We start from the raw sequence: 27,380 nt of genomic DNA, 5'->3' as shown, positions 1-27,380 counted from the left end.
TTTTTTTTTTTTTTTTTTTTTTTTTTAATTAGGATTGATTGTCGTTTATGACCGGAGTGTTTGAGCTGAAGCTGTAGAAATGCTGAGAGCTGCGATGATGAATCACAGCGATGAAGATTATGACATGGAGTTTTCTTCCAGAAGTGTAGATGGCTCTTCCCAGAAAGGTATATGTGCGCGCCTGCGCGGGTGCGTGTAAACATCGGTTTACGGTTAGGTAGCTATGTGTGCTGGTGATTTAGTATTTAAATCGTTGGATTCTTACTGTGGCAGTTAAAGTAGAGGGGATGAGCGGTGATCGGAAGGCAAATGCCGTCCGGTCCAAGCATTCTGAGACAGAGCAGCGCAGGAGGAGCAAAATCAATGAGAGGCAAGCCTTCTTTTTAATGTGCTGTATGATAGTGCTTTGGTTATTGTTAAGTTTTTGAGTGTGAAAAGAAGTGTTGAAGATGGCTATTTGCTGTCACTGCAGTGCTTTTGCCATGAAAGATGGATGAATTTGTGCTTTTATCAACAAGTGTTAATGGATGAAATCCTGTAATGTCTCTGAGGTTCTCACTTCTCAGTGGCTTGGATTCATGTTTTCGTTTATGGAAATATGGAGTGGTCTTTGTTTTCACTTCATCTTGAGGAAAATGTAGTTTGTTTTTATTCGAGAAGAAAGTCAGCCAGTGCTGTTCTCTAGGATGTATTGCCAATATGCCATTACTCCATTAGTCTGTAGTCTATAAATGTGGCGAGTCTCTTGTGTATCATCTATTTATTTGTCCATTATGACTTTACTGAAGGTGGAATGCATAAGGTACTCATAAAGGTGCTAGGCCATAAATAAAAAAATAATGTCAAAACAATGAAGATTTAATTTCAGAATCATTTCAACTGAGGACTTATTGTCTTTCCTCTGGTTCTAATGTTCTGCTCTCTTTGCAATTACTCGTTGAGCTATTTAAACATTGATTATATGATGGAGCTGAGTTATTGTTTATTTTATTTTATTTTATTTTATTTTGCAGATTTCAGATTTTGAGGGATCTCATACCAGAGAATGATAACAAGAGAGACAAAGCTTCATTCTTGTTGGAGGTGTGTTACTCTACCTTGTTTGACTATTTTTCTGCTTCTAGTTTTTTTTATCAATTTCAGAACTCCGGTGCAATGTATGCATTCACAAGAATATTAAATACAGGTTATACAGTACATCCAGTTTTTACACGGGAGGATACAAATGTATGAGGGGGGATGCCAAGATTGGAGTCAAGAGCCCTCCAAATTGATGCCATGGGTAAACTCTGTACAGCACATCATGCACAAAAGTTCATCTTGTGTGGCTGCATGCACTTATTCATAAACGTTGAATTAGTACATTATTTTATTGTTTCTACACCTTTCTATTTTCATGAGTATAGGAGTTTTATTTTGTAGCAAGAGGAGGCTAGCAGTGGTTCCTCACTTGTTTTCTATTTGTTGAATTAATTCAATACTAGTTTCTGATTGTTGGAAAGAGTCAGTGTTGGTTCAGTTTTGTGGACTTATTTGAATCGACCATGGATCAACATTTTGGAACTAAAGCTAGTGTCTCCTGATTATACTCATAAGGTACCATAGGTGTTGGCTAATTCATGCATTTGATCTTGTTATAGTCAAGAATATGGATCCATCCTTTGAGAAAATATGAATTGAGTTTAAAATGTGGGAGGGGTATAGGTTTGCTTGGTTTAATGAAGTTAATCACAAATCTACTCATCTATGCCTTTGCTATTGGCATTTCTAGGCAAATTCTGTTATTCTCCAAAAGAGTATTCTCCTGCTTCAAGTCCATGGATGAAAATTATTGTGAGAAGACGAATATTACTTTTAATGATAGTAGTAGTAAAGTGAAAAGTTTATTAAAGTAGCACAAACACATACTGATTTTCAAGTGTGTTTATGATGCAAATTTCTCAATTAAGCATCTGCTTAAACTTACATAAACGAGTTTCTGTTATTTGCAAATGATGAACTTGGAATATAGATAGGATGCTGGATTACTCTTTCTACTGTATTGGAATTTTCAGTTCTAGGGTTTGTGGTGGTTAGGTTTTTTCTTTTTTTCTAAAGGTAGCATGATATCAACCTCTCATCTTTATTGCCAATAGAGGAGCTCTTCTGGGGCAGTTGGGCACTCTGAATTGATCAGGAATGGCTCTGCACACGAGGACAATGGTGTTGTGGACCAAAAAATTCTTGCAAATACTCATGAGTCAATAGAATCTGATCCAAGTGCTGAGGCGTTGTATAAAACAATGGATGATCTCCAAAGATTGACCAATGAAGCAATTTCCTTCGGCATGCAGATGCAGCCTAGTTTCTTTGAAGGTTCATCTGTCCAACTTTCACCAGGATCTTCTTCAATTGAGCATTTGGCTTCTCAGTCTCAATTATTTTATTGGCCTGATGAACAAAATGAAACTCAGAGAGCTGCTCCTGGTTGCAGTCAGAATGATCAAGAAGAGCCAGAAACTGGAGGCGGAGAAGCTGGAATCTCAAACGAGTTCTCCCAGAGGCAAGAAAAGCATTCACTATTCACTATTTTAATAATAACCATTAAACATAGCATCAATTGTGTTGTCACTATTGGTGACTTCTTAGCTGTCCATCGTATTGCTTGTTTTTGAACACAAAAATATGTGTGAGACAGTCTCATGTGAAATGTGCATTACTTTTTAGTGAAAATGTATAATTTCATTAAAAAGTATAACACATCTCATTTGAAAGTTGAGATTGTCTCACACAAGATCAAACGGTTTTGGAATTGTGTAATCATGTTGGATTTGAACAGGTTGATGAATACCCTAAACCAGACATTGGCATCGCTGGGAGTGGATATGTTGCAGGCCAATGTTTCAGTACAACTTGATATTGGCAAACACACTGACACTAGTACTGGAGCCGATCTTACAAGATTAAGCAGCCGCACAACTTGGGACCAACCTCATAAAAAGCTTAGAAAAGAACAAAGTTAATCTTTATCTTACTCTTTTTGCCAGAGTTTTCTTAAAAGTTAAATCGGCTTCTAGCCCGCTTGTATGGTTTCATAACTATTTTTTGGAACAAAGGCTTACAAAGTGCATTTCAGTATTACTAATGTTGGAAACTTGATTTTAAGTGAATACTAGTATGGTTACCTTTCAAAAAAAAAAAAAAAAAAAGAAGTGAATACTAGTATGGTTAGCTGTGACAGGAAAGAGTTTGTTTGGCAATATTACTTAGGTGTAAAAAGGAAAAATTCATAGTGTGTTAGATGTTCTGACATTTAACTCCAAACAACATTTCACTCACCGCCCACTTCTAAAAAATGAAGGCCACTCAATAATTTAGAATAGTTTAGAGTAGTGCTAAAAAAAAAAATTTAGAATAGTTGATAAATAGTTAACATAATTGCAAGGTTTGCCATATTAAAGAGTTTTAGGGTGTGTTTGGCAAATAGAGGTTAACTGATAGCGGATTAACTTAGGTGATAGTAAATGACTTTTAAGAGTGTAAGTGTATTATGTTATTTTAATATATAATAATAATAATATTATTATTATTATAGAATTTATATTTATATATACAAATAAACATATGTTCATGGGCTTCTAATTAGTCACATGTCCCATTGCTTATTACTTTCATGGTACTAGGCAACGGGCTTATGAGCCTTGTCGACGAGCTCAAACACTTTGTTGTCTGGTACCACAAAGAGATAATGAGAATAACGGGACTATTGAACTCGTCTATAGAGTCTCATTGTTTTAAGAAAAATATTGAGTATTTTTTATAAAACAATTTATTTTTTGGAGCAATAAGTTGTTACAAAAAGATTATTAACTAAATACTCATATTATCTGTTCGATTAAGTGAAACAATTCAAAATTAATTGATAAGCTATGTTACCACACATGACCTTTATTTTACTCCGAACTTTTACTCTTATAGCCTCACACTTTTTTAAGGACCCATTTTTTTTTGGGGTGGATGGAAGGGCTCGAAGGCCCCTGGACTAACGTCTTCTACACGTTGCAATGCTTTGTGAGTCGCGAAGAAGAAGATCTCTCATATCGTCGGGCGGCTGGTCAAGAATTGACGTTCCCCACACCGCCTGTTGACCTCGATTCGCAAGAAAGTCCGCACACTGGTTTCCCTCCCGGTAAATATGACTAAGCTTGATTGTGTGGAACTGCTCCATAATATGTTTGCACTCCTTGATTAAGGTGTTCTCGTGAGTAGTTGGTGACGAATCGCTTTCCAGAGCTTGGATCATCGCCTCGGAGTCGGCTTCTATCATGATCTTTTCAAAGCCATGGTTTTTCGCAATTCGGAGCCCCTCTCTAACACCCCATAATTCTGCCATGAAGCTGTTGGTACACCCAATATTGGAGATAAAACGCAACATCCAATCACCATGATGGTTCCTGAAGAGACCTCCTGCGCTTGCCAGTCTCGAGCTCGACTTCATCGCTCCGTCCGTGTTGAGTTTCACCATGCCGTGTGGAGGAGGAAGCCATGCGACCCACTGTTGTTTTGCTGTCAACGGCTCATTATGTCTGAGGAGGAGATGTTGTGCCTCTTTAGTATCATCTGTCACACGTCTGATCACTTCTCCCGCTGGGGTGTGAACATTGTTGAAGATGATGTTGTTCCTTGCCAACCAGATATGCCATAACATGTAGGGGAACATAGTCTGCCAGGTGATGCCCTTTCCCGTCATTTTTGTGTTCGAACATGCCTTCTTTATCCAGGGAATCATCGGGAAGTGACTGCTCGAATTGAAGTCATTCGGAGGTTCAGCCAGATCCCAAATATCCTTCACTCGATCGCATTGTCTGAAGAGATGATCTACGGTTTCATCGCCTGAGTTGCAGAGCGGACAATTGGCGGACTCGACACTTTTTTTTAGTGGCACCTGGTTGCACCCCCATATGGGAGGGGGTGAGTTCGAGCCTCAGTAAAGGCGATATCGGCACTCTGTGCTTCATTTGGTTGAAAAAGTAGCCATGCACATATACTACATTGTAAGTTTGTAACAGAGTCAATAGTACTCCAAAAAAAAAAAAAGAAATTAAGAGTATATGTACTAGAATTTTTATATCAAGCACGCAAGGTGGACCTTAATGTATGTTCATTTTTAGTGTATTGTAGATTCATTTGTAGTGATTCATTACATTTTAATACAAACTCGTTTTTAATGTATTAAATGCTCATTTTGTGCGTATTGCAAATCAAGATGAATTTAAATTACACGAATTATCTGACTACATGAACCTTGATCCATGGTATAAGCATTGAAACAGCACATATTGGTCCATTTTATTGTAAATTACACTATGAACCAGGATCTACCTTGCATTGTAGACTTTCGTCCAAAAATAACCTTCAGATATTGTATCTGTAGTTGACACATTCTATATCTGCAGTTGACAGTTTCTGCACTTGAAGCTATCATATTATGTGTCATCAATAATCAAGTTATAAATTGTTAACTATAAGTACAGAATGTGTTAACTGAAAATACACAAATTTTGTATCAGGGTTCACAATGAAAACAAACTATATCGGGTCTATGTTCACAATTTTAGAACTATATGTTTATAATTTTAGAACTCTATGCAGGGCCGGCCCTTGGCAAGTCTGCTCAGGGCCCCCAAATTAAAAAAAAAATTTATATATAGTATATATATATATTTTTTGAGGTCTACAGATACCTCCACTGGGGCTCGAACCCACTCTCTTCCACATGGGAATGTACACTAGATACTGCTTGACCACAAGGTATTTGGCTTATATATATAGTATACATATATATATCAGCGACAGACAAGAATTATTAGCTAATTAGACAACAACTACAAACCCCATTACACTGGTTTCAAAGGAAAAAACAACAAACCCTACTACCCTAAGTCCCTAAGCTAGCGGCGTATTGCAGATGAGAGACGACAACACTTCAACAAATTTCCTAGGTAATTAAACTAATTTAAAATTTACTTTGATGTCTTTTGTTTTAGATTGTAGTGGCGTAGTGCTATTCGTGAGAATTGAGATTAGTAAATCAAATTACATGAGGAAAATCTCAATTTTATTCTTTGTAAAGACCACAACAATTAATTTGACGTTAAGACAATAATTTAATTGCAATTCAGCAGGCACTCCCAGGAACCACACAATTTAGTGAATTGACGCAAAGGCAACAGATTCAACTCGTGTGTTATTGATTCTTCAATTTTTTTTTTATAATACAAACTCTCAAGTTCTTCAATTCTCTTGACACGTAATTAAAATTATGTGTTCTTATTTATTATTTTATTTACATGACTTAAATATATTCTAGATTTTGCTTCTTGATTAATTATTTATTTATAGTTTTTAAACTTATTTTTTCCTTAGGATTTTATAATTCTAGAAAATATTCATATGAGTTTGAGAAGCGTAAAAAGAAAATAAGAATTGAGCAACTAACTCAATCTCAAAAGGGAGCTCTTGAAAAATTCATTACAAAAAAATTCAAATAGATGAGCAAAAAGATGATGCTAAGAAAAAATTGTTAGATGTTAATCTTCATATAGAAAATCACGATGATTGTGAGATTGAAAAAAAATGTAAATGATAGTGTGCACAATAATGATAGGTATCACTATGACAATGATAATAATAAGAATGTTGATAGTTGTTTAGATGACAGTGATAAACCAAATGATTCGCTTTTATTTTATATATATGATCCAAGAAATTGAGATGCCCTTGATTCTAAATTAATAGATATTCTTGTGAAAAATGGTCGAGACTTATCAATAAATAAAGGTTCTAAAGATAAATTATTTAGAAGATTGTTATCAACATTTTACACAAGATATTTGCCAAATATAGAGAAGTGTGATCAAGATTGGCTTTTATATTCAAAAGAACTTGACAAGGTGTTTTGTTTTTGTTGCAAGATTTAAAAAAAAAAAGTTTAGGAAAAGGTGTTTGGGTCAAGGTTTTAAGGACTAGACATATCTTGGTGTTAGACTTAAAAGAGCATGAAACAAGTATACAATATTTATATTTATACAATATTGTCTTTTTTATACAATATTGTATTTTTTATACAATATTTATATTTTAAATTTTTGACCCAACTATTTGAACAACTGTTATTTATATATAAAAATTACTTGAAAAAAAAGGGGCCCAAATTAAAATATTGCACAGGACCCCAATATTTATTGGAACGACCCTGACTCTATGTTCACAATTTTAGAACTCTATATTTACAATTTTATATCTCAATATACAAAATTACATTACTCAATATTCACAATTTTTGAACTCTATATTTACAATTTTGTTATATAAATTCAAAAATTGTGTTATAGTGTTGAATATAGAGTTATGAAATTGTGAATATAGAGTTTTGTAATTATGAACCTAGTTTTAAAAATTGTGAGAATAACAACCGCACAATGCAACCCTGGTCCATGGTATATTGGTATAACAATTGCCATTTTACACTTGAGCTAGTTAGAATATCGGGCCTAATTATATTGGACTCTAATTAGGCCCAAATATAAAATCACTCCATATAGCCATTGAGATTCTTCTTCTTCAATCTATAATTCTAGGGTTTAGGGGTTAAGGGAAGGTTTCCGGTATCCTCCCTAGCCATTGAGATTCTTCTTCTTCTTCAATCGATAATTCTAGGGTTTAGGGGTTAAGGGAAGGTTTCTGGTATCCTCCCGTTGGTGAATTCTATGCTGATTTCCATTAACATACATACAGTTCCGAGGTAACTAGAATCGTAGAAAGATGAGGAAGCTGAAGTTTCATGAGAAGAAGCTGGTGAAGAAGGCGAACTTTCTAGAATGGAAGAGAGAACATGGCCACCGAGAAGCTCTGGTTATGCATCGCTACCACGTCACAGGAAGAGACGACTACAAGAAGTATTCCATTCAAACCCCCAACTCATTCCCCATATGTGTTTTTTTTAAAGTTAATCTACGAAATCAGTTATATGTGTTCATGTTTAGATTAGATATGGAGTAAATCTTTGTGTTATTACTTAGTTTAATTTAATTTTGGTCAAATTAGGTACTCGGGATTGTGTAGAATGACACAGAAGCTGGTGAATATACTGAAGCAAATGGACGCAAGAGATCCGTTTCGTATTGAAATGACCGATGCCCTTCTCGAAAAGCTGTAAGCTTTTTAATGCTTCCCTGCTTAATTGCTTTTCTTTGCAATTTTGTTTTTTATTAGCTCCCCATAATTAGTTTGCCAAAGAGAATGCCATTTACGCTCAAACAGTGTTGCGAAACTTAAGAAAACCATAAATACAAGATTCAGTGCAGACATTTCAGATGAACTGAAAAGAGTGAAAGGGGTATACTTTCTGCATACCATGGGTTCAGGCTTAAGTATACTTTAGTGTGATGGTATATATTAACATATGCATGGCTTTTGTTTCTAGTCATGAAGTTAGGGACCCAGTGGTTTAACTGGGATTCAATTTTGTAGCAAATTCAGAAGATGAATGAACTTTAAAAAGGAAAAGTAATAAGGGATTCCTTTCTGCCCAACCTTCTGTTTATCCTGTCTGTCTTTATATTTTATATTTCATGTCTTTGAATGCAAATATGCAATGTCTTAATATATGGTCCTCTTTGCTTTTACAGGTACAACATGGGTGTGATATCAGAACGGAAAAGTTTAGCATTGTGTGATAAGCTATCAGTGTCATCCTTCTGTAGGTAAGTAAATATTTAGATGTCCTCTTGCAAACAGGTCTTCTACCTCTGAGTTAGATGCACCTGAAGGTTGTTTCATTTTCTGGTAGTGTTCTAGGAGATGGTATTTAGGATACTTATTACTAATGAATTTATTTTTTGTCATGTTATAATGCTTTCTCATTTTAACCATCTTCTTATCATCATTCATAGGCGTAGACTCTCCACTATCTTGGTCAGGCTAAAGTTTGCTGAACACTTGAAGGAAGCTGTCACATATATAGAACAGGGGCATATTCGAGTTGGACCAGATACCATTACTGATCCAGCATTTCTGGTTACAAGAAATATGGAAGACTTTATTACATGGGTGGATACTTCAAAGATAAGAAGAAAGGTCTTAGAGTACAATGAGAAGTTGGATGACTATGATGCTTTGAACTCGTGACTCCATGAGGACACTCCAAAAAACCATACTGAAATTTTAGTGGTTTTTATTATTCCTTTTCACTTTTGAATGACAACTTCTCTGCTTTTCATCATGTAATCTTACTAGAAGTGCTTTCTTCTTCGCTAAGCTCTCATTGAGGGCTTAGCTAACAAGCCAATGTCCTTATATTTATTACATAAAAACATTTGATTACAAACTATTAAAGAATATGATTGTTTTGTCAGCTGTATCAATCATTTAATTTGAATGCGTTTGTTTGTGAAGTTTTAGCAAGTTCCTGCCAGGTTAGGGATGGAAATTCAATCCATCTCTACTATGCTCAAAACCAAACACAATTTTGGACTGTGATTCAGAGAAGTATCAGATTTATTTCAGGAACATTACATATATATATATATATTTCACAATCACTACAATTGTTGAGTGCAGGCACGCTAACATTACATGACAGGGAACAGAATTAAAGAAAAGCTTGAAAGGAAGTTCTAGAACAAGAAAAAAAAAGTTGAGGCCATCATGGTGAACTCTTCTTAGTAGAAGTGGCAGCTGGTGGATCTCCAGGGAAAAGAGGTGTTGGCTGGAAGGGAAATCGCGGGATAGGAGTTGGAAAGGATGGAGATGGCAGCAATGGAACGGGTGGCTGTGCTGAAGGTGGTGGTGATTGGAACAGTGGAGGTAAAAGTGAAGGTGGAGAAGGGGTGAGTGAAGGAGTTGAAGTTGGTGGCTGTAAAGGGTTGGGGGAAACTACAGAAGGCGGTGGCAATAATGGATTCGGAGGAAGGACAGAACGCGGGGGCAGGAAGGGATTCGGAGGAAGAACAGATGGCGGAGGTAGTAAGGGATTTGGAGGAAGTACAGATGGCGGAGGCAGCAAGGGATTTGGAGGCAGACCGCCTACCGGAGCGAAAAATCTAGGCTGAGCTATCTTTTCATCTGTTACCTGAGATTCTGTTGCTAACTTATTTGGTTTTTTTGGCTTTTTAGATTCTGGTGGAAACAAGGGAAGTCCCGGAATGCTCGGCAAGAGTGGAGGGAGTTCCGGCAATGGCGGAATAATACCTCCTGGTATTATTGGAGGTAACAATCCCGGCGGCGCTTCTTGAATTGGCGGGAAAAATGAGGGATCATCAGGATTTAAATACTTAGACTTTATCTTTGGATGCTCAGAAAACGTTGCCTCTTGGCGCACCGCCGGTGGATTCAATGGATTCCCAATCTGAATCCCAATCGGAGGCAAGGGAAGCTGAACAGGGAGCTGTGGCACTCCGGTAACAGGCGGAAGGAGTGGAGTCGCAGCTGGTGGTGGATCTCGAATGGGAGGCAGAAATGCAGGATTATTAGGATCTGTTATCGGAGAGTCTGCACTGTTGATTTTCTTGAAACCCCCATGGATGCTTGGCTTTTGGTTGCAGAGTTCTGGCTGATTAAGAGGCTTGAACGTGAAAAACCCAGCAGAAAATATATGTTTCCCTTCCTTCCTTTCCTTGAGATGGATGGAAGATGAAGTTGCAGAAGAAGCCACAGCACAGAATGGTTCACTGCTGTTGATTAGCTTCACAGAACAGCCCTTGATTTTCTTGACATGTTTGCTGACTGAGAAAGGTAAGTGCACCCTGAACTCTCCATGATCATCTGTTTTCACTTCCTTTCTGAAGCTTGGCCCATTTCTTGAGTGTCCACATTCTACTGCAACAGATGCACCTGCAGAAAACAATTTACAGCACAGTTAATTACCCTTTTAGAGAGCAAGGAAAGAAATAAATAGGGAAAATGGTATATTTGGTCCCTATACACTCCGGCCCTCTATGTCTATTTTTGGTTCCTCAGCTATAAGCGAAGTAGTGATTTTGGTTATTTTCGTTAATATTCCGTTAGATTTGGACAAAAAATCAATAAATAAATTATAAATGTCGGGATCAAACATGAAAATTAGTTTCATCTTCTTCTCCTTGTATGAGACAATGTGTTCTAATGAGTTTATTTGACAAATTTCGAGTTTCAACTTAGTGGTAATTGGTAAATAATAGTAAGTCTTATACAGGAGCTTGAAATTTGTCAAATAAGCTCATTTGAACACTTGAAATGTCAGTCACATATAAGACAAAGAAAAGAGATGAAATCAAGTTTTTATGTTTACTCGTCCAAATTTTTGTCCAAATCTAATTGGATATTAATGAAAAAGACCAAAACTGTTAGCCAAGGACAAAAAATAAACACCACAATAACTGAGGGACTTAATCTATATCAAGGGTATAACTTACAGACCAAATATGCCATTTTTGCAAATAAATTATCACAATATTGAAGACTAGATGAACCTGAAATGAAATGGCTAGCCTCAGAGAAGTCACGGTGGAAGCATGTGTCACAGTATACAGTGCCAACAAGTACTGCTGCAGGTGGGTAATGCCTTGCTTCTGTGAAGCCATTTAGTACAAAACATAGCAGGAATGTGATCCCGAGCCAACTCATTTTCAATTTCTTTTTCAGTTTGAAGCACACAATAGCCTAAGATGGATCGCCCTTCCTCTTATAAGGTGAGCTACTATGTGTATTTATTTCAGTCATGCAGAGACCAGTGAATTTACAGACCAGCAGACATTAATTTCATCACTACTAACATAACAAAAAGAAGGTTGGGGGAGACAGAAAGGTAATAAAGTAGGAATGTGTTGTGGGTTGTGACTTCTCTGGATGTTTCTTTTCTTTATTCTTTTTTAGCATATGACATCTGATTTTCTCGCCATTATGAGGCTAATTCAGATTTGGTTAAGGTTATGTTTGCCAAGTTTGTCTCACATTAAAAATGAACATGTAGTACATTAAAAATGAATGTACATGTCAGTTGTTCATCTTGCAATGTGTATTATAGTCTACAGTATGATGATTAAGAACTCTTTAACATGTCCAAGTCCATCATCCATTTATAGTTATATTCGTAATTCGTAAGTCCAATTATCAATTGTCTCAAGCTACTGAATTGCTATATTATTTTTCTTTTGCATTTAATGAGTTTTTGTCATTTCTAACTTCTTTTTTGGGGCAAGGAATGAGAGTTGAGCAGAGGGTAGGTCAAGTTTTAGTGGGTTCACGAGATGTTCATAATAACCACAATTCATGGAAGTGTTGTGGCAGAGAGAGAGAGAGTTTGCATTATTATGGTATGGGTGTGCTCATCCATCAACTTTTACGATGTTACAGCTGCAAAGCCTTGAGCGTTACTATCCCTAAAGAATTTCAGAAAGCCGATTGTACATCCACGAGCTATCTGTGTGCCACCAATATGAACTCGGAATTTTACATATTGATATATATAATGTTTGAGAATTCTAAAAAATGAGTGTTTGTATGTTTCTGTCTTGATATCCTTTTATATGGAACATTTCGAAATTGTTACTTGAAGATGCATAATAAACTACTTTATGTTATTAAAAAAAAAAGGGAAAAGGGTCAAATAGGCCCCTAAACTTTATATTAAAAGTCAATTAGGTATCTAAATTTTTAAAAAGTGCAATTAAGCCATGTCAAATTGAGGCAATAAAGCCTAAAAACAAGTATCCGACGGTGACTTCCGGCGACTTGATGTCACTTTTCCCGGTGAAGGCGACCAGAAAGGTCGCCAAAGATGGCTACCGGCGAGTCCTTTTCGTTGATGGTAACATTTACCGGCAATTTTTGATTGGTTAGTTACCGGAAAACTCGACTTATTTGATTAAAAAAAAAAAACAAAACATGTTTGAAGGATTAATTGTACTTTTTAAAAGTTTAAGTACTTAATTGATTTTTGGTGTAAAGTTTAAGAGTCTATTGATTTCCCTTTAAAAAAAAAACTACTTTATGTTATTCATATCTATCAAATTCAAATTAAGAAAACTAATAGACAACTCTTATTGTGATTAATTTGATATCTTATGGTTACCAAACAAATTGTTGATGAACTTAGATGTAGATTGGTACCATGACACTCCATACACCCCAAAGAATTTCTATAAATTTGATTTCAATCTTCCCCCTTTTAGGGTTCATAATTCCAATGACTGTTCCACTATTTCAAGATCTCAAAAGCCAAAAAAAATTGATCTGAGAGAGAGAATCCACAATAGATTTTCCACATTTATAAAAGGAAAGTTACTCATGCCTATTTTTGCCAACATCTGCATTTGAATGAAGAAACCAGCAACAAATTCAACATTTCAACTACATACCACTACAATGTATGTATATACTCCTCCGCATATACCAGTACACCGACAAAGGTGGGGCAAACTACGACGTTAACAACAAATGCCAATGAACATACTCTATATACCAAGGATAAACTATGAAGCTCGCTACCAACAGTAGCCCTATGAAAGCAGTTATATTGGCGGTATAACAAGCCTCAGATAATACAATTGCAACGGATCCAAAAATGAACTAAACTTTTACCTGTTATACAGAAGAGCGTCCCCAATTGAGAAAACATCTATACATGGGGGGCAATCGGGGCATGACAGATAATGCACTTGGAGCCGCATCTCAGGCTCAGCATTGAAGAATAGAGACAGGGCACCGCGCCCTGCTCAGTTCCTCATGTTCAAGTGATAATTCAAATAAATTCAGCTACTGTTGTGTTCTCCACCTAAAGCCTCGGGCAATTCCAGATTTGATGGCAATCGAATCATGAAAGTGGAATAGAATTGAGGTGTTACAGTATAAATTTTCCAGGACATCTCCGAGCTGGCTGTCGGTCCTTTACAAAAGTTCCTTATCGTAAAATGTAAGAAGCTGTTTCACATGGTTACTCCAGGCAGCAACATTTTGTCCATCAACAGTTACCCAGTCAACAACAGTTGATGCTGGTTGCTCCCACCATTCATCTAACTGTGGCACATTACAACCGTTTTATGAGTATATAGGATTTAAAATGTTGTAGATAAACTATATAGGTAGTAGTATCTGAAATGCACAGACAATGCAAAACAAAAAAAAAAAAAAAAGCAAATTCACTTTTTGGCCAGACATAGGTGCTTTTTCACTCGATGCCCAAATTACGACAGTTCATGTACTGAATAGAATGTATGGCACTCAAGTGAGACTCTAAGCAACAGTTCCATCATTATGTCCACCAAAGATTTAACACAGTAATATGATATATAGAAAAAGAAATTGCAGCAAAAAGAACTAATTACCAATCCCCAAACATATTTGCAGTCCTCCAGGAACTTTTGAGAATTAATAACTGCATTCCTCAGTTCAGGTAGCCATTTCTCAGTAATAGTTTTCTCTTGTTCAGCAGCCAGATTTAGAGAGTAATTTGTTGTCCTGCAAGACATAGTCAACGAAACCAATAAAACAGTTGTGGAATCAACGAATGCTTGCAGATAGATCTAATTTACTTATGCACATATTTACTTATGTCAGAAAGCCAGCACATTACTATGGATTACTATTATACAAATAAATAAATAAATAAAAAGTAGAAAATGAAATCCTATCCAGATCCTTAAAATTTAATATGCTTGGATTGTAAATCTAATTTATGGCTTTGAACAGCATTCACAACCCCCCTCAACACATCTATATCTATATGATACGATCTAAAGATCAAGCACATAAAGAGAGAATAAGATTGCAGTACCTGTCATATTCATGCTGTGCACGGTAAGCATGATCTAACAATGCACGGGCACTCTCAAAGAGATCCCGACGTGCATGGACCAAATTGATTGCCTTCTCCAAATCTTCCAGTATGCAAGCCTCGGAACCCCGAAGCTTAATGCAAAATTCCATGGACTCCAAAACTGATGCTAGAGCGACATCAGAACCTAACAGTAAAATAGAGCATAAAAGAATTGCCTTATGGATGATGAGTTGATGACTGAAATTTTTACAAAAAATGATCATGACCTCAACCAAAATCATTTCCCAAAGTTTGGTAAACCAGTCTTGGATGTAATGAAGACATAATAGGGCTTAGGAGCTTATTAAGAGACATTGAGGAAAGTAGACATTAAAACCATGAAAGTGGATTTGATAATTGCATGTGATATACAGAATCTTGCAGTATGTATAGTAATTTAATTATAGAGTCACCATGTATCTTGTGATCTCATATGTCATGAACTGATCTGTGTTTATGACCAACGCCAGTAAAATACTAAAATCCAGAGGAAGATGAGTGCTTCTACACTTACTAATACCACAAGCAAATAAGTACCATTTCCAAGAAAGGACCTTACCTGCAGCAGATTGGAGTGCAGCAGAAATGCGGCATATAGATGGAATTGCAGATGGATCTCTTGCACCGGCTTTGGCTGTCAAAACAGCAGCAGTCCTTTCAGCAGCAACCACAGCTTCTGGTCCTGTAGATCCACTGGAACCAAAACACTCCAATAGTGCCTGATCACAATGAAAAAGGGAAAAATAAGAGGTCTGGGTTATGCAAATATTAACTGCAACATGTACTGTGTGTATGAATATGTGTGTGTGTACCAGTAGTGTAAAAGGTTCATTATTATCATATTTTCTTTCCTAATACGATTGATTATTAGTGTGATATGATATTTCTGAAAAAAACTATCAACTTTCTTGCAGTACAGAATAAAAGTTTTTTCATTAATTCTGTTAACTTTCATAGTTACAGACCTGGGGTGTTGATGGAAGCATGTAAAGGGTATTATCAGGAGTTTGATAGAAAGCAGAAACTTCTTTCTCAATAAGATCCTTTGCTTTGCTTGATAAGTCCACAACAATATTGCATGAAGGGATAATAGTGCTTGCTGCATACTCCTTCGTTACCACTGGCTGCTGGCTCCAATACGATGCAGCATCCTATAATAACAGTTTAAAAAATTAAATAAGAAAAAGGAAATGATTACAATCTATAAGGAATAAGATACACAGTAAGGGCCTTAGTAAAATTTTTTTTTCTTGGGGAGGGGAGGGGGTTACCAGGGCTTGAACCCATGACCTAATGGACCGCAGGTGAGCATCAAGTCAATGAACCATGCCCAGCCCTTTACAAGGTACACCCTCTATATCAATTATTTACGAAGGTAAACCCAACTTAAATTTGGGTAGTTTTAAAGTATATTTTCTTTAATACTTTTGGGTTTTGTTTTATAGGTCAAGTACGGTGTAGTATTTCATGTAGTTTCATAATACTTAATTTGTATTATTAAATATGTATTCATCTTATCAAAAATATAAATTTAGTCAATAGGAGATGAAAGAAATGTTGGACAAGCATATTCCACATTTTCCAACAGAAAGTCCCCAAGCGAAAAAGAAAGACTCAATAAAACAAATGACTCTGCTGTGCAGAATATGCATTGCAGAGAGAGAAATAGTATAGAATCCTACCATGCTAGCTTTAAGTAAAGCATTGTAGATGGACTCAAGTTCAGATCTCCTAGCATCAAATTCTTCAATCTTTTTCCATTTCTTTCTTAGGGAATCTTCAGCTTCCTTTCTCTCTGCACACAATTTATTTAATCTTTGTATCTCAGACATCAATGTATTCACACTAGCTTGTAATCCAGCAGCTTCTCTTTCCTTTGCCCAAACCTCAAGCTACAAAATGAAGGAGATATCCAGTAAGCAGCATTCCATATTTTAATAAAATATACCATCCCATGATGAGTTAATAAACAAAATAAACCACATAAACAAACTACAATATGCACAAATAGAAAATTACATATCTACCAAATATAGTGAATTCCAAGATGCCCAAAAAAAAAAAAAAAAGACTTGGATTGAAGACAAGATATTCTCTGCCCTATAATGCAAAATTTGACATTAATGCTAGAAGTAATTAGATTGCAAATGCAGCATAAACTGATAAACATATGCCACACGCAGAGACTTGATATCAGAATCTTCATAAATCAACTGGGGAAATTGATGTCAACATATACTGAATCCAAAATATGAATAAATAAAGAAATAATATGAGCACTGATTAAAATTGGACAAAAGGGAAAATTGACCCATTTACAAAATGGAACCTCTAACCACAATGCATTCTGGTGAGTGATGGAGAAAATATGTATGATACATGCTGGGCCATGATTATTTAGGATGTCTTATTTTATAACCATTATATTACATAGTTTAGACATTAAGAAACTACTAAATAGTTATTTAACTTATTACTCCTAGTCTTCAAATTAGTTTAGGTAGATTAATTATTTAGAAACTACCAAATAATTAATAATTCTTAGTTTAGGAATCTTTGTAATCAGCTCTATAAAAGGGAGTGTTATTTAGAAGAAAGTGAAGCAGAAATTCAAACCCAAAAAAGGGTCTAAGGGAGTTTTGGGTCTCAAGCAAACCCAGTGTGTTCTTCTTTTCGTGTTCCAAATATTATTCTTTGTTCTTTTTTCCTTTTGTTTTCTTGCCTGTGATGGGAGCACATAACAATGTACAGACTAGTAGACTACAGACACAAGAAAGTATACTCAAACTAGCCTCTTAATTTAACTTTTCATGGAGTAACAAAGATCAGCAGTTCGCATTTGTAACAATGAAAACAGATTTTATGCAAGTATAGTTCCTGATAATTGGGGGCTCCTTACAAGGGTTAGCCAATATATCACGCTTGACATGGCATAAAATGGAATGTGTTGAGATTCACTGTACTTTTTATTTGCTTTTACTAGTATTTATTTCCTATTTATTTCCTAGATGACTGTTAGTATCCCTAGGTGCTGTTAGTATTCTTCTACAGCCTATATATATTGTTGTCAATGATTATTTGTAAATCAAGTTCTAAGAAATATATCTTTTCCTCTTCAACATGGTATCAGAGCCACCTCCTGGTCGTTTTTTTCCCATCTCTCATTCACTATGAATAGTAACTCACAGTACTCTGTCATTATACACTGAAATTCCTAAACTCCTTTTCCGAGTGGTTTTTCGCAAAATCTGAACAAACAGCCCCAGGCAGGAAGGAGAGGCGACCCCCATCGTCGAGATCCGGGCTCAAACCGCCGCCGCACGCGCCACCCACGCGCCGCCCCATGCGCCTCCACGCGCGGCGCGTGAGCCGTTTTCCGGCGAAAACTTCCAGTATGGTCGGCACCCCTCCCCTGCCTCGCCTGGTAATATCTTTCCTTTTTTTTTTTTCAACCATGTCTTCAACTGGAACGGGTGAAACCTCTGGCAGTGTTGAAAATGCTTTCCCTAGCTCAGTTTTTGTGCCTAACTTATCTGGAAATCCTGTTATAACCTCTGAAAAATTATGTGGGTCACAAAACTATCACTCTTGGTCGGATGCCGTTGAAATGTGGTTTATGGGCCAAGGTGTTATTGACCATTTGGAAAAGGGGGTAGAAGAGGTTACAGAAAATGAAAAGGCAATTTGGAAAAGGGTAGATGCTCAACTTTGTAGTCTCCTATGGCAATCCCTTTCACCTGAGTTAGTTCAACTGTTTAGAGTTTTTAAAACATGTGTTGAGGTTTGGAATCAAGCTAAAGCCTTATACACCAATGATATCTCACAATGTTACACAGTTGTTGATAATTTGGTTAATTTGAAGAAGGATGGTGTGAGTATGGAAGCCTTTCTTGGAAAAACTCAAAGTTTATTAACTGAATTTAATAAACTATTACCAATTGGAGAGACACCTGCTGAACAGACTGCCCAAAGGGAAAAAATTTTTGTTGTCTTCGTTTTATCTAAATTAGGCCCCGATTTTGACAATACTCGAAACCAGATTCTTGGGAATAACATTGTGCCAGGAATCAAAGAATTGTTCAAACGCCTTCTTCAAGTGGCTTCTTTTCCTGGTGAGATTCCTGGACCCACCACAGAACAATCTGCACTTGTGATCCAAGGAGGTCGGGGTAACAATCTGGGAAATCGGAATAAAGACCGTAGTGGGCAGAAAAATGCTAGATACTGTGATTACTGCCATAGATCTGGACACACACAGGACCGATGTTGGAAGCTACATGGGAAACCATCGCCTGCCCCAACAAATGTGGCTCAGCTCAATCAAGAAGGATTAGGCTCTAAAACTATCTCTCTTGCAGAATATGAAGAGTTTGCCCGGTTTAAAGCTAATGCCCAAGCTGCTGTTGTCACTCCTTTGGCTAATACAGAAGAGACTCATACTGCTCTTGTTTCTCAATCTGGATCTCTTGGACCATGGGTCCTTGATTCAGGTGCCTCTGAACATATCTGTGGTAATTCTTCCTTATTGACTCACCTCACAAACTCTAAGTCTCTCCCGTCCATTGTGTTTGGTAATGGATCCATATGTACTACTAACGGAGTGGATAAAGCAAGACCTCTTCCTAATCTACCTTTGTCATCAGTTTTGTATATAAGACCTCTTCCTAATCTACCTTTGTCATCAGTTTTGTATATACCTGCATGTCCTAATCTACCTTTGTCATCAGTTTTGTATATACCTGCATGTCCTTTTAATTTGATTTCATCAGTTTTGTATATACCTGCATGTCCTTTTAATTTGATTTCCATTCGTCAGTATATACCTGCATGTCCTTTTAATTTGATTTCCATTCGTCAGCTTACTCACTCTCTAGATTGCCTTGTCACCTTTTCTTCTGATTCTGTCATTATATAGGACCGTCGTTCGGGGAAGACGATTGGCTCGGGGTATGAATCAAAAGGGTTATACCGTCTATCCACTCTTGCTTCCGCTGTCTGTAGTGCTACTATTCCTCCGCCCCTTACTCATTGTCGTCTAGGTCATCCAAGTTTGAGGAAACTTCAACAACTTGAACCGAGTCTCTCAAAGCTGTCTTCACTTGAGTGTGAATCTTGTCAATTGGGAAAACATTCAAGAACCTCCTTCCCTGANACTTGAGTGTGAATCTTGTCAATTGGGAAAACATTCAAGAACCTCCTTCCCTGAACGAGTTAACAAAGTATCCTCATCCCCTTTTTCTCTAGTTCACAGTGATATTTGGGGTCCTTGTCGTGTTACTTCTGTGTTAGGATTCAAGTATTTTGTTACTTTTACTGATGACTTTTCTCGTTGTACTTGGGTTTTCTTAATGCGACAACGTTCTGAACTGTTCAACATCTTTCAAAAGTTTAATAATGAGGTTAAAAATCAGTTTGGAGTGTCTATTAAAACCCTTCGAAGTGTGATAATGCCAAGGAATATTTTAATACTCCTCTGTCTATCCTTCTTGAATCTGAGGGTATTCTCCATGAGTCTTCTTGTCCAGATACCCCACAGCAACATGGTGTGTCTGAACGAAAGAATAGGCATCTAGTGGAGACTGCTCGGACTATGCTTCTTCACTACAAAGTTCCTTCTTATTTCTGGGGAGACGCTATCCTTCATTCATGTTATCTCATTAACCGTATGCCATCATCTGTTCTACACGGTAAAATACCCTATAGCATATTGTTTCCTCAAGAGCCTTTACACAAGCTTCCACTTAAGGTTTTTGGTTGCACTTGCTTTGTTAGGGATATTACCCCCGGTTGTGATAAACTCTCACCCAAATCCTTAAAGTGTATTTTTGTTGGGTACTCTAGGGTTCAAAAAGGGTTCAGATGTTATTGCCCTGGCACACGACGGTTCTATGTCTCACCAAATGTTACCTTCTTTGAGTATACTCCATTCTTTTCATCTGGCTCTACTGGGGTTGTGGATCATTTTCCTGATGTCCTACCAGTTCCCTCATTTGAAGGAGGGATAGAAATACCTCTGTCTCCTGGTGTCCTACCTCCCAATACGTCACAAGGTGTCCTACCTCCCACTACATCACAATCCCACACTGTCTCTCCTTTCCGGTTCACCTATCATCGTCGATCAAAGGTACCACCAACCATTACTACTGATTCATCTCCTGAGCTAGTTCTTCCCTCGGATCCGGTTCCTGCTCCTATCTCCAGTACTCCCATTGCTAGTCGAGTGGGTAACAGGTCTACTCGCAATCCCTACCCTATATACAATTTTGTCTCTTATCATCGGTTTTCCCCTGTTTATAATGCTTTCATCTCCAGTTTATCATCTGTTTCTATTCCTAAAACGGTTAAGGAGGCTCTTTCCCACCCTGGTTGGCAACAAGCTATGGTGGACGAAATGGTTGCTTTGCATTCCTCAGAAACTTGGGACTTGGTTCCATTACCGCTTGGCAAAACGGTTGTTGGTTGTCGATGGGTCTACAATGTCAAAATTGGATCTGACGGAGAAGTAGATAGGCTCAAAGCTCAACTCGTGGCCAAAGGGTATACTCAAGTGTTTGGTATTGATTACACTGATACATTCTCTCCTGTAGCCAAGATCTCTTCCATCCGAATCTTTCTATCTATTGCTGCTATAAATCATTGGCCTTTATACCAGTTGGACATCAAGAATGCATTTTTACATGGAGATTTGAAAGAAGAAGTATATATGGAGCAACCTCCTGGTTTTGTTGCTCAAGGGGGGGAGACTGACTTGGTCTGCAAACTAAAACGCTCTCTTTATGGACTGAAACAGTCTCCACATGCCTGGTTTGGACGTTTTAGTACAGTTCTACAAGAGTTTGGGTTAGTTCGGAGCAAAGTGGACCACTCTGTGTTCTACCGGCATCAACAAGGTAAGAGCATTTATCTTGTTGTTTATGTCGATGATATTGTTATCACAGGAGATGATGCAGAAGGAATACTCCGGTTAAAACAGCATCTTTACCAACACTTTGAGACAAAAGATCTTGGAAAATTGAAATACTTCTTAGGGATAGAAGTTGCCCAGTCGAAGCAAGGGATTTGTATATCTCAACGAAAATATGCTTTGGACATATTAGAGGAAATAGGTATGCTTGATTGCAAACCAATTGATACTCCTATGGATCCTAACGTTAAGCTTGTTCTGGAACAAGGGAAGCCCTTTTTAGATCCAGGAAGATATCGAAGATTGGTTGGAAAATTGTTGTACTTAACAGTCACTCGCCCTGACATTTCTTTCGCAGTTAGCACTGTAAGTCAATTTTTGGCCTCTCCGTGTGATAGCCATTGGGATGCCGTCATTAGGATTTTGCGATACATCAAGAAGTCACCAGGAACCGGGGTGTTATACAAAGATCATGGAAATACAGAGATTATCGGGTATACTGATGCAGATTGGGCTGGGTGCCCTTGGGACAGAAAATCAACATCTGGGTACTGTGTTTTTCTTGGTGGCAACCTAATATCTTGGAGGAGTAAGAAGCAAAATGTGGTGGCTCGATCAAGTGCAGAGGCATAATATCGGTCGATTGCCTTGGGAACATGTGAACTAATCTGGTTAAAGCATCTCTTGACTGAATTAAAATTTTGCATGAAAGGGCCTATGAAACTGATGTGCGACAATCAAGCAGCCTTGCATATTGCATCCAATCCCGTCTTTCATTAGAGAACAAAACACATCGAGATCGATTGTCATTTTGTTCATGAAAAGATTGTATCCGGAGAAATTGTTACCTCTTTTGTGGGTACAAATGATCAGTTGGCTGACATCTTCACCAAAGCTTTAAGAGGTCCTAGAGTTGAATTTTTATGTCACAAGCTTGGATCCTTTGACATCCACGCTCCAGCTTGAGGGGGGGTGTTGAGATTCACTGTATTTTTTATTTGCTTTTACTAGTATTTATTTCCTATTTATTTCCTAGATGACTGTTAGTATCCCTAGGTGCTGTTAGTATTCTTCTACAGCCTATATATATTGTTGTCAATGATTATTTGTAAATCAAGTTCTAAGAAATATATCTTTTCCTCTTCAACAGAATGAAAATGGAAACAGAAAAAGCATAGTGTCTAACAAAGTTTATGCACATTCCTAAGAGAATTACACTGCATTATCATACCTCTAGTTGCCTGAGACTGCCCATATTCTGTGACGTAGCACCAATACCTAGTGTGTTAGAAGACATTGTATCTCCAGTTCCTTGAAGGCGCTGCAAAAGCTTTTGACTTGTCTTTCTAGCTTCTGCAGCTTTGTTTAATTCATCTTCAGTAGCCACAAATTGCTGAACATGTGCTTTCTAAAGAAAATTAAGCATATTTCTTATCAAGAGCAAATATACAAAAAAACATATGTACTTAAATATATAGTAAAAGGTGCAATAAGTTTAAATGCTACAGAGATATAAAAGTAATGAGAGTAATGTTTATTGTTAAACAATAAAAACCAAAAGCTCATTTGTATGGTTGTGTTCAGAGGTAAGAAGGAGGTGAGTATATATAAATATATAAAATAAGGAAAAATAGATATATATGAAGTAAAAGGAGAAGGTGCCCGCACTTTGTTTGGTCTAAAAGAGAAAAATGGAGCCACTATAGAAGTAATGCACACCATTCCCTCTAAACATAGAAATGCTCTTCACCCCATTTGGAAGATAGAAAAGAATGTTGATTGAAAAAAAAAAAAAAAGAAAGAAAGAAAGATATATTGCACTTCATATCATGCCTTCTCTCTTGAACCATACTATCAAACATGTGGGACCAAACTTTGAAGAATAGACAGGATCACAGTAAAGAAATTAGAGAAGCGGATTTATGAAGAAACTAAACTGGTTTTAGATGCAGGGAAAGCAGACCTGTCTCTCAAGGAGTTGATTTTGGTTACCCCTTGAAGGGGCATCACCTCCAATTTTTCCATTACCATAAAGCTGGTATTGTAATGGTGAGTTAACATCAGAAGTTGAAGCATCCATTACTCTGTTATTTTCATACTTGTATCTGATTCAGAAATGAATGCAAGGAATTATATTAGCAGAGCAACAACATAGAGATCAATGGAATAGATTAGCAGGTATTAAGAATATGTTGTGTGGTACAGTGAATCATCAGTCATGAAATAATTTTTTTTTTTTTTTTAAAAGGAAGAAGAAGGAGAGAGAGAGAGAGAGAGAGAGAGAGAGAGGTTTTGGCAAATAGTAGCAACAAGCATTCTTTTCAAGGAAATTACTTTAAATAGTTGGTTTAAACCATCCTGTTAAACTCATACTAAAAATGCCACAGGACCTTTTTTAACAGCTAGTTTACAAAATACACTTTGCTTTCTGATATCTGAATGTCACCACATGTTTTGACAATTGACACACTCATTAAAAATATAAATTATTCACAAGCTTCAAGAAATAAAACTCAAATTAAGACAAAGATGTGATGCCTCTCAACCAAAACCAAACCCCAACAGTTTCTTCATGCATTTTTTTTTCAGCATCACTAGTAAACTTCGCCATAAACTTGGTACTTGGTTCTGTTAATTTTACACAAAGGGAGGGTAATAGATAGGGAAATGACCTTAAGGCCTTTTTTATTAACACACGACTGAATACTGGATGCAAATGTTGGTTGGAATGAGCAACATAGCAGTGGCACAGAATAAGAGTGAAAGAAGCCAATACTCATATAGAACTTCATTCATACAGCCATGTCTAGCATCAGTATATGCAACTTAAAAGCATAAAATTACCTTAGCATTTCTGCATCAGATCTGGGATCAATTTTTTCGATTTCCCTGGAAATCAGAGCTTTAAGCCTTTGGGAGTATGCAGTGATTGCACGAATCAATTGAGGAGGGTTTTTTAAGCAACAGACTATAGCATCCTTAACCTCATCAGGTACATCCCCATCAAAATCAATACCCAATTTTGCTACCTCTACCTGAGGACTTAAGTGGATTCCATTTCCTTCATAAGCTGGAAAAGAGATGCGGATCTTTTCTGCCATCTGCACTGCCAGAGCTTCACAAGCTTTCCGGATATTTCTTTCCCAGGTAGTTTCAATGAGAATTACATCATCTGCAGCTTTAGTTCCTTTAACAGTTGAATAAACAGACTCTTTTTCATTGTTAAGCTGAAAAGTAGTGACCATCTCATCAGAGGAATCAACATTTGACCTCTGGGCATCCCTTGCTTGATTAACATAGTAACGGAGGCGTTTGTGGTACTCTGCAAAAATTTTTGCTGCTTCATTGCCCTGCTGATCATAGGCTTCCAGCATTACTTGTTTGTGCCTGCACATCAGGCATCAATATTTCGATTATAAAATATACATAGTTTGATCTATATGCTTCAATCCAACATCAATACACAGATAAATCGTGGAACAAACTTTTGAATGTGCATAAAATTATAAACCTTATTAAAACAGAGGCAACAAACACAATAGATGATTGGTTTTCACGCCAAACCTGTAGTTAAATCTTTCATCAAGCACTCGTTTGCGCTCTGTCTCCTCTCTTGAAACCTCCAGCATCCTGGCTTTCAACTCCTTCCGCTGCCGCCTCACCATTTGCCTCAGCCTCTCCACCTCCTTCTCAGCCAAGTCTCTCTCCTGCAAAGCAATCTCTTTACTATTCTCAGCAGAACCTAATCCTGCCCCCGCTCCCAGGCTCGAACTCTCCTTCCCCGCACCGGACTTCTCCTTCCTCCTCCCTCTACTCTTCTCCACCACCTTGGCCGAATCAGCACTGGCGCTACTACTACTACCACCAGCTCCATCATCTCCACCGTGAACAAGGATATTCCGGCGAATGTTCTCCACCGTCTTCTCGGATTTCACCCTCTTCAACAGAAAGTTCCACACGGGGATCATGTTACCACGGCAAATCTTCCTGAGCGAATCCGCCGTCGGCATAGCTGCCGCTTTGCTGGATGCAGTGTATGGACCCAGCGGCCGGTATCCGATCTCTTTCTGAAGCCATTCCAATATTGCCTCCGGCTGAGCCACAGTCGAGCTAGTTGAACTCTGCATTGTCAAACCTGCGGTTTCAAAATTTCTGATAATCCGAGCCAATCCAAAACCCTAAATCCTGAATCGAAACAACATATATATGCATCTATGCTCAATGCTTTCAACAGTAGCAACTGGAGCTACCATAAAGGCGGAAAAGGAGTGTAAAAGAGAAGCCGATTTGGAAATGTGAATCGGGTCTGGCCGGCAAATGATGTGATTGGATTTGACTTATAAAAGTTTTTTTTTTTTTTTTTTTTTTTTTGGAATAACACTTATAAAAGTTAAATACTCTATGCTCTAAGATTGCAACCTAATTACTACTTTTTAGAATTTAATTATAATTATTATGAAATATATATTTTATGTTGTGTTATTATATATAATATATTTAATTATTTTATTTTTTATATGTCATGTTAGCTTATAAAGTACTTTTCTTTCTCAAGTTCAAATTCTTAGTTAATTATTTTTAAAATCATGCACGTACATTATATGTGTGTGTTTGTAACATTTCATTTATTTATTTTAATCTTGAAGTTATAAAATACAGAGTATATAAACATATGTTAAAGGTATCAAAAGTACAAAAAAAAAAAAAAAAAAAAAANAAAAAAAAAAAAAAAAAAAAAAGAGTATAACATAAAAGATAACTCATAAACTAAACATGTTTATAATATACACTTAGTTTTAATCAAACACGGGAATATAACATTCTTAGTAAACAAAAATCTAACATTCATAATCAGACCTCAAATCCGGCTATATTACCACCCATAAGGAAATAACGCAAAATACATGGGATTCTAAATTCTAAAGATGCACACACAGAGAGCAAAATTACATATATGTCCCCTTTCTAATTAATTTCAGCCCCGAATCTACAAAATAAATAAAATTGAATATATTATATATTATACAAGTAGAGCCACTTATGCGGAACGGGTGCCTTTCTTTTTTCATTAAAAGAAAGACACGGTTTTGGGGCAAATTATTGTGTGGACCATAACAGAACGTACATTTTTAATATACTAAATGCACATTATTTGATAGTATGGTCCACACAACTATAGTCCACATAATAATGATTGTCGTTTTGGACCATGGTCCACGGTATAATTTGACAATCGATAACCCAATTGCTACCAAAGACGTTGTGGTCTAGTGGCACCCAGTTGCACTTCACATGGGAGGGGGTGGATTCGAACATCTATGAACATATACTACATTGTAACAGAGTCAATAGTACTATAAAAAAAAAAAAAAAAAAAAACCAATCGCCGTGACAGTTTCTCATCACTCCGCACGGGTAAAATCATACGGAGTAGTTGTTAAGGTGTTATTTTTAGTTCTTTTTAAATCAATGATTTGTATATGCCTTCCGTTGCGCTTCCCATTTTGCAGGTGTGAATGATCGCCAAAAGAAAACACATGTATCTTGTTGTTCACTGCCTCTAAGAGCCTCCTTATCAATGGGGTTATTTCACGGTAATTGAGGAGTTTTTGTAAGTGTGATTAGGAAAGAGAAAGTGGGAGG

At 37.0% G+C, this 27,380-nt stretch overlaps 4 protein-coding genes and 1 long non-coding RNA gene across 5 annotated transcripts; 3 read left to right on the top strand and 2 right to left on the bottom strand.

The window, feature by feature from the left end:
- The first annotated feature begins 30 nt into the window (after positions 1-30).
- Positions 31-3,124, top strand: LOC116019428 (transcription factor BIM2-like). Its single transcript, XM_031259614.1, has 6 exons — positions 31-167; positions 274-370; positions 1,014-1,083; positions 1,187-1,282; positions 2,136-2,542; positions 2,819-3,124. The coding sequence occupies exons 1-6, from the start codon at positions 80-82 to the stop codon at positions 3,000-3,002; spliced, it is 942 nt and encodes a 313-aa protein (XP_031115474.1). The 5' UTR covers positions 31-79; the 3' UTR covers positions 3,003-3,124.
- A 4,478-nt stretch (positions 3,125-7,602) lies between these two features.
- LOC116021235 (U3 small nucleolar ribonucleoprotein protein IMP3) lies at positions 7,603-9,421 on the top strand. Its single transcript, XM_031261849.1, has 4 exons — positions 7,603-7,937; positions 8,086-8,193; positions 8,670-8,744; positions 8,934-9,421. The coding sequence occupies exons 1-4, from the start codon at positions 7,804-7,806 to the stop codon at positions 9,166-9,168; spliced, it is 552 nt and encodes a 183-aa protein (XP_031117709.1). The 5' UTR covers positions 7,603-7,803; the 3' UTR covers positions 9,169-9,421.
- Positions 9,422-9,519: 98 nt separating this feature from the next.
- Positions 9,520-11,655, bottom strand: LOC116021234 (proline-rich extensin-like protein EPR1). Its single transcript, XM_031261848.1, has 2 exons — positions 11,490-11,655; positions 9,520-10,872 (listed from the first exon to the last, which is right to left on the bottom strand). Exons 1-2 carry the CDS (start codon positions 11,641-11,643, stop codon positions 9,686-9,688), a joined length of 1,341 nt encoding a protein of 446 aa, XP_031117708.1. The 5' UTR covers positions 11,644-11,655; the 3' UTR covers positions 9,520-9,685.
- On the top strand, positions 11,143-12,082 carry LOC116021236. The gene is made up of 2 exons (XR_004098951.1): positions 11,143-11,570; positions 11,662-12,082. It is a non-coding gene; the product is annotated as an uncharacterized LOC116021236 (long non-coding RNA).
- Positions 12,083-13,264: 1,182 nt separating this feature from the next.
- LOC116019915 (AUGMIN subunit 5) lies at positions 13,265-26,036 on the bottom strand. Its single transcript, XM_031260297.1, has 10 exons — positions 25,302-26,036; positions 24,582-25,124; positions 23,701-23,842; positions 22,969-23,145; positions 16,516-16,725; positions 15,799-15,984; positions 15,393-15,552; positions 14,792-14,978; positions 14,343-14,475; positions 13,265-14,034 (listed from the first exon to the last, which is right to left on the bottom strand). The coding sequence occupies exons 1-10, from the start codon at positions 25,862-25,864 to the stop codon at positions 13,906-13,908; spliced, it is 2,430 nt and encodes an 809-aa protein (XP_031116157.1). The 5' UTR covers positions 25,865-26,036; the 3' UTR covers positions 13,265-13,905.
- Positions 26,037-27,380: the final 1,344 nt, after the last annotated feature.

Source organism: Ipomoea triloba, chromosome 5 (genome assembly GCF_003576645.1).
Source record: "Ipomoea triloba cultivar NCNSP0323 chromosome 5, ASM357664v1".
NCBI lineage: Eukaryota > Viridiplantae > Streptophyta > Magnoliopsida > Solanales > Convolvulaceae > Ipomoea > Ipomoea triloba.
This window is presented reverse-complemented; position numbering and strand designations above follow the sequence as displayed.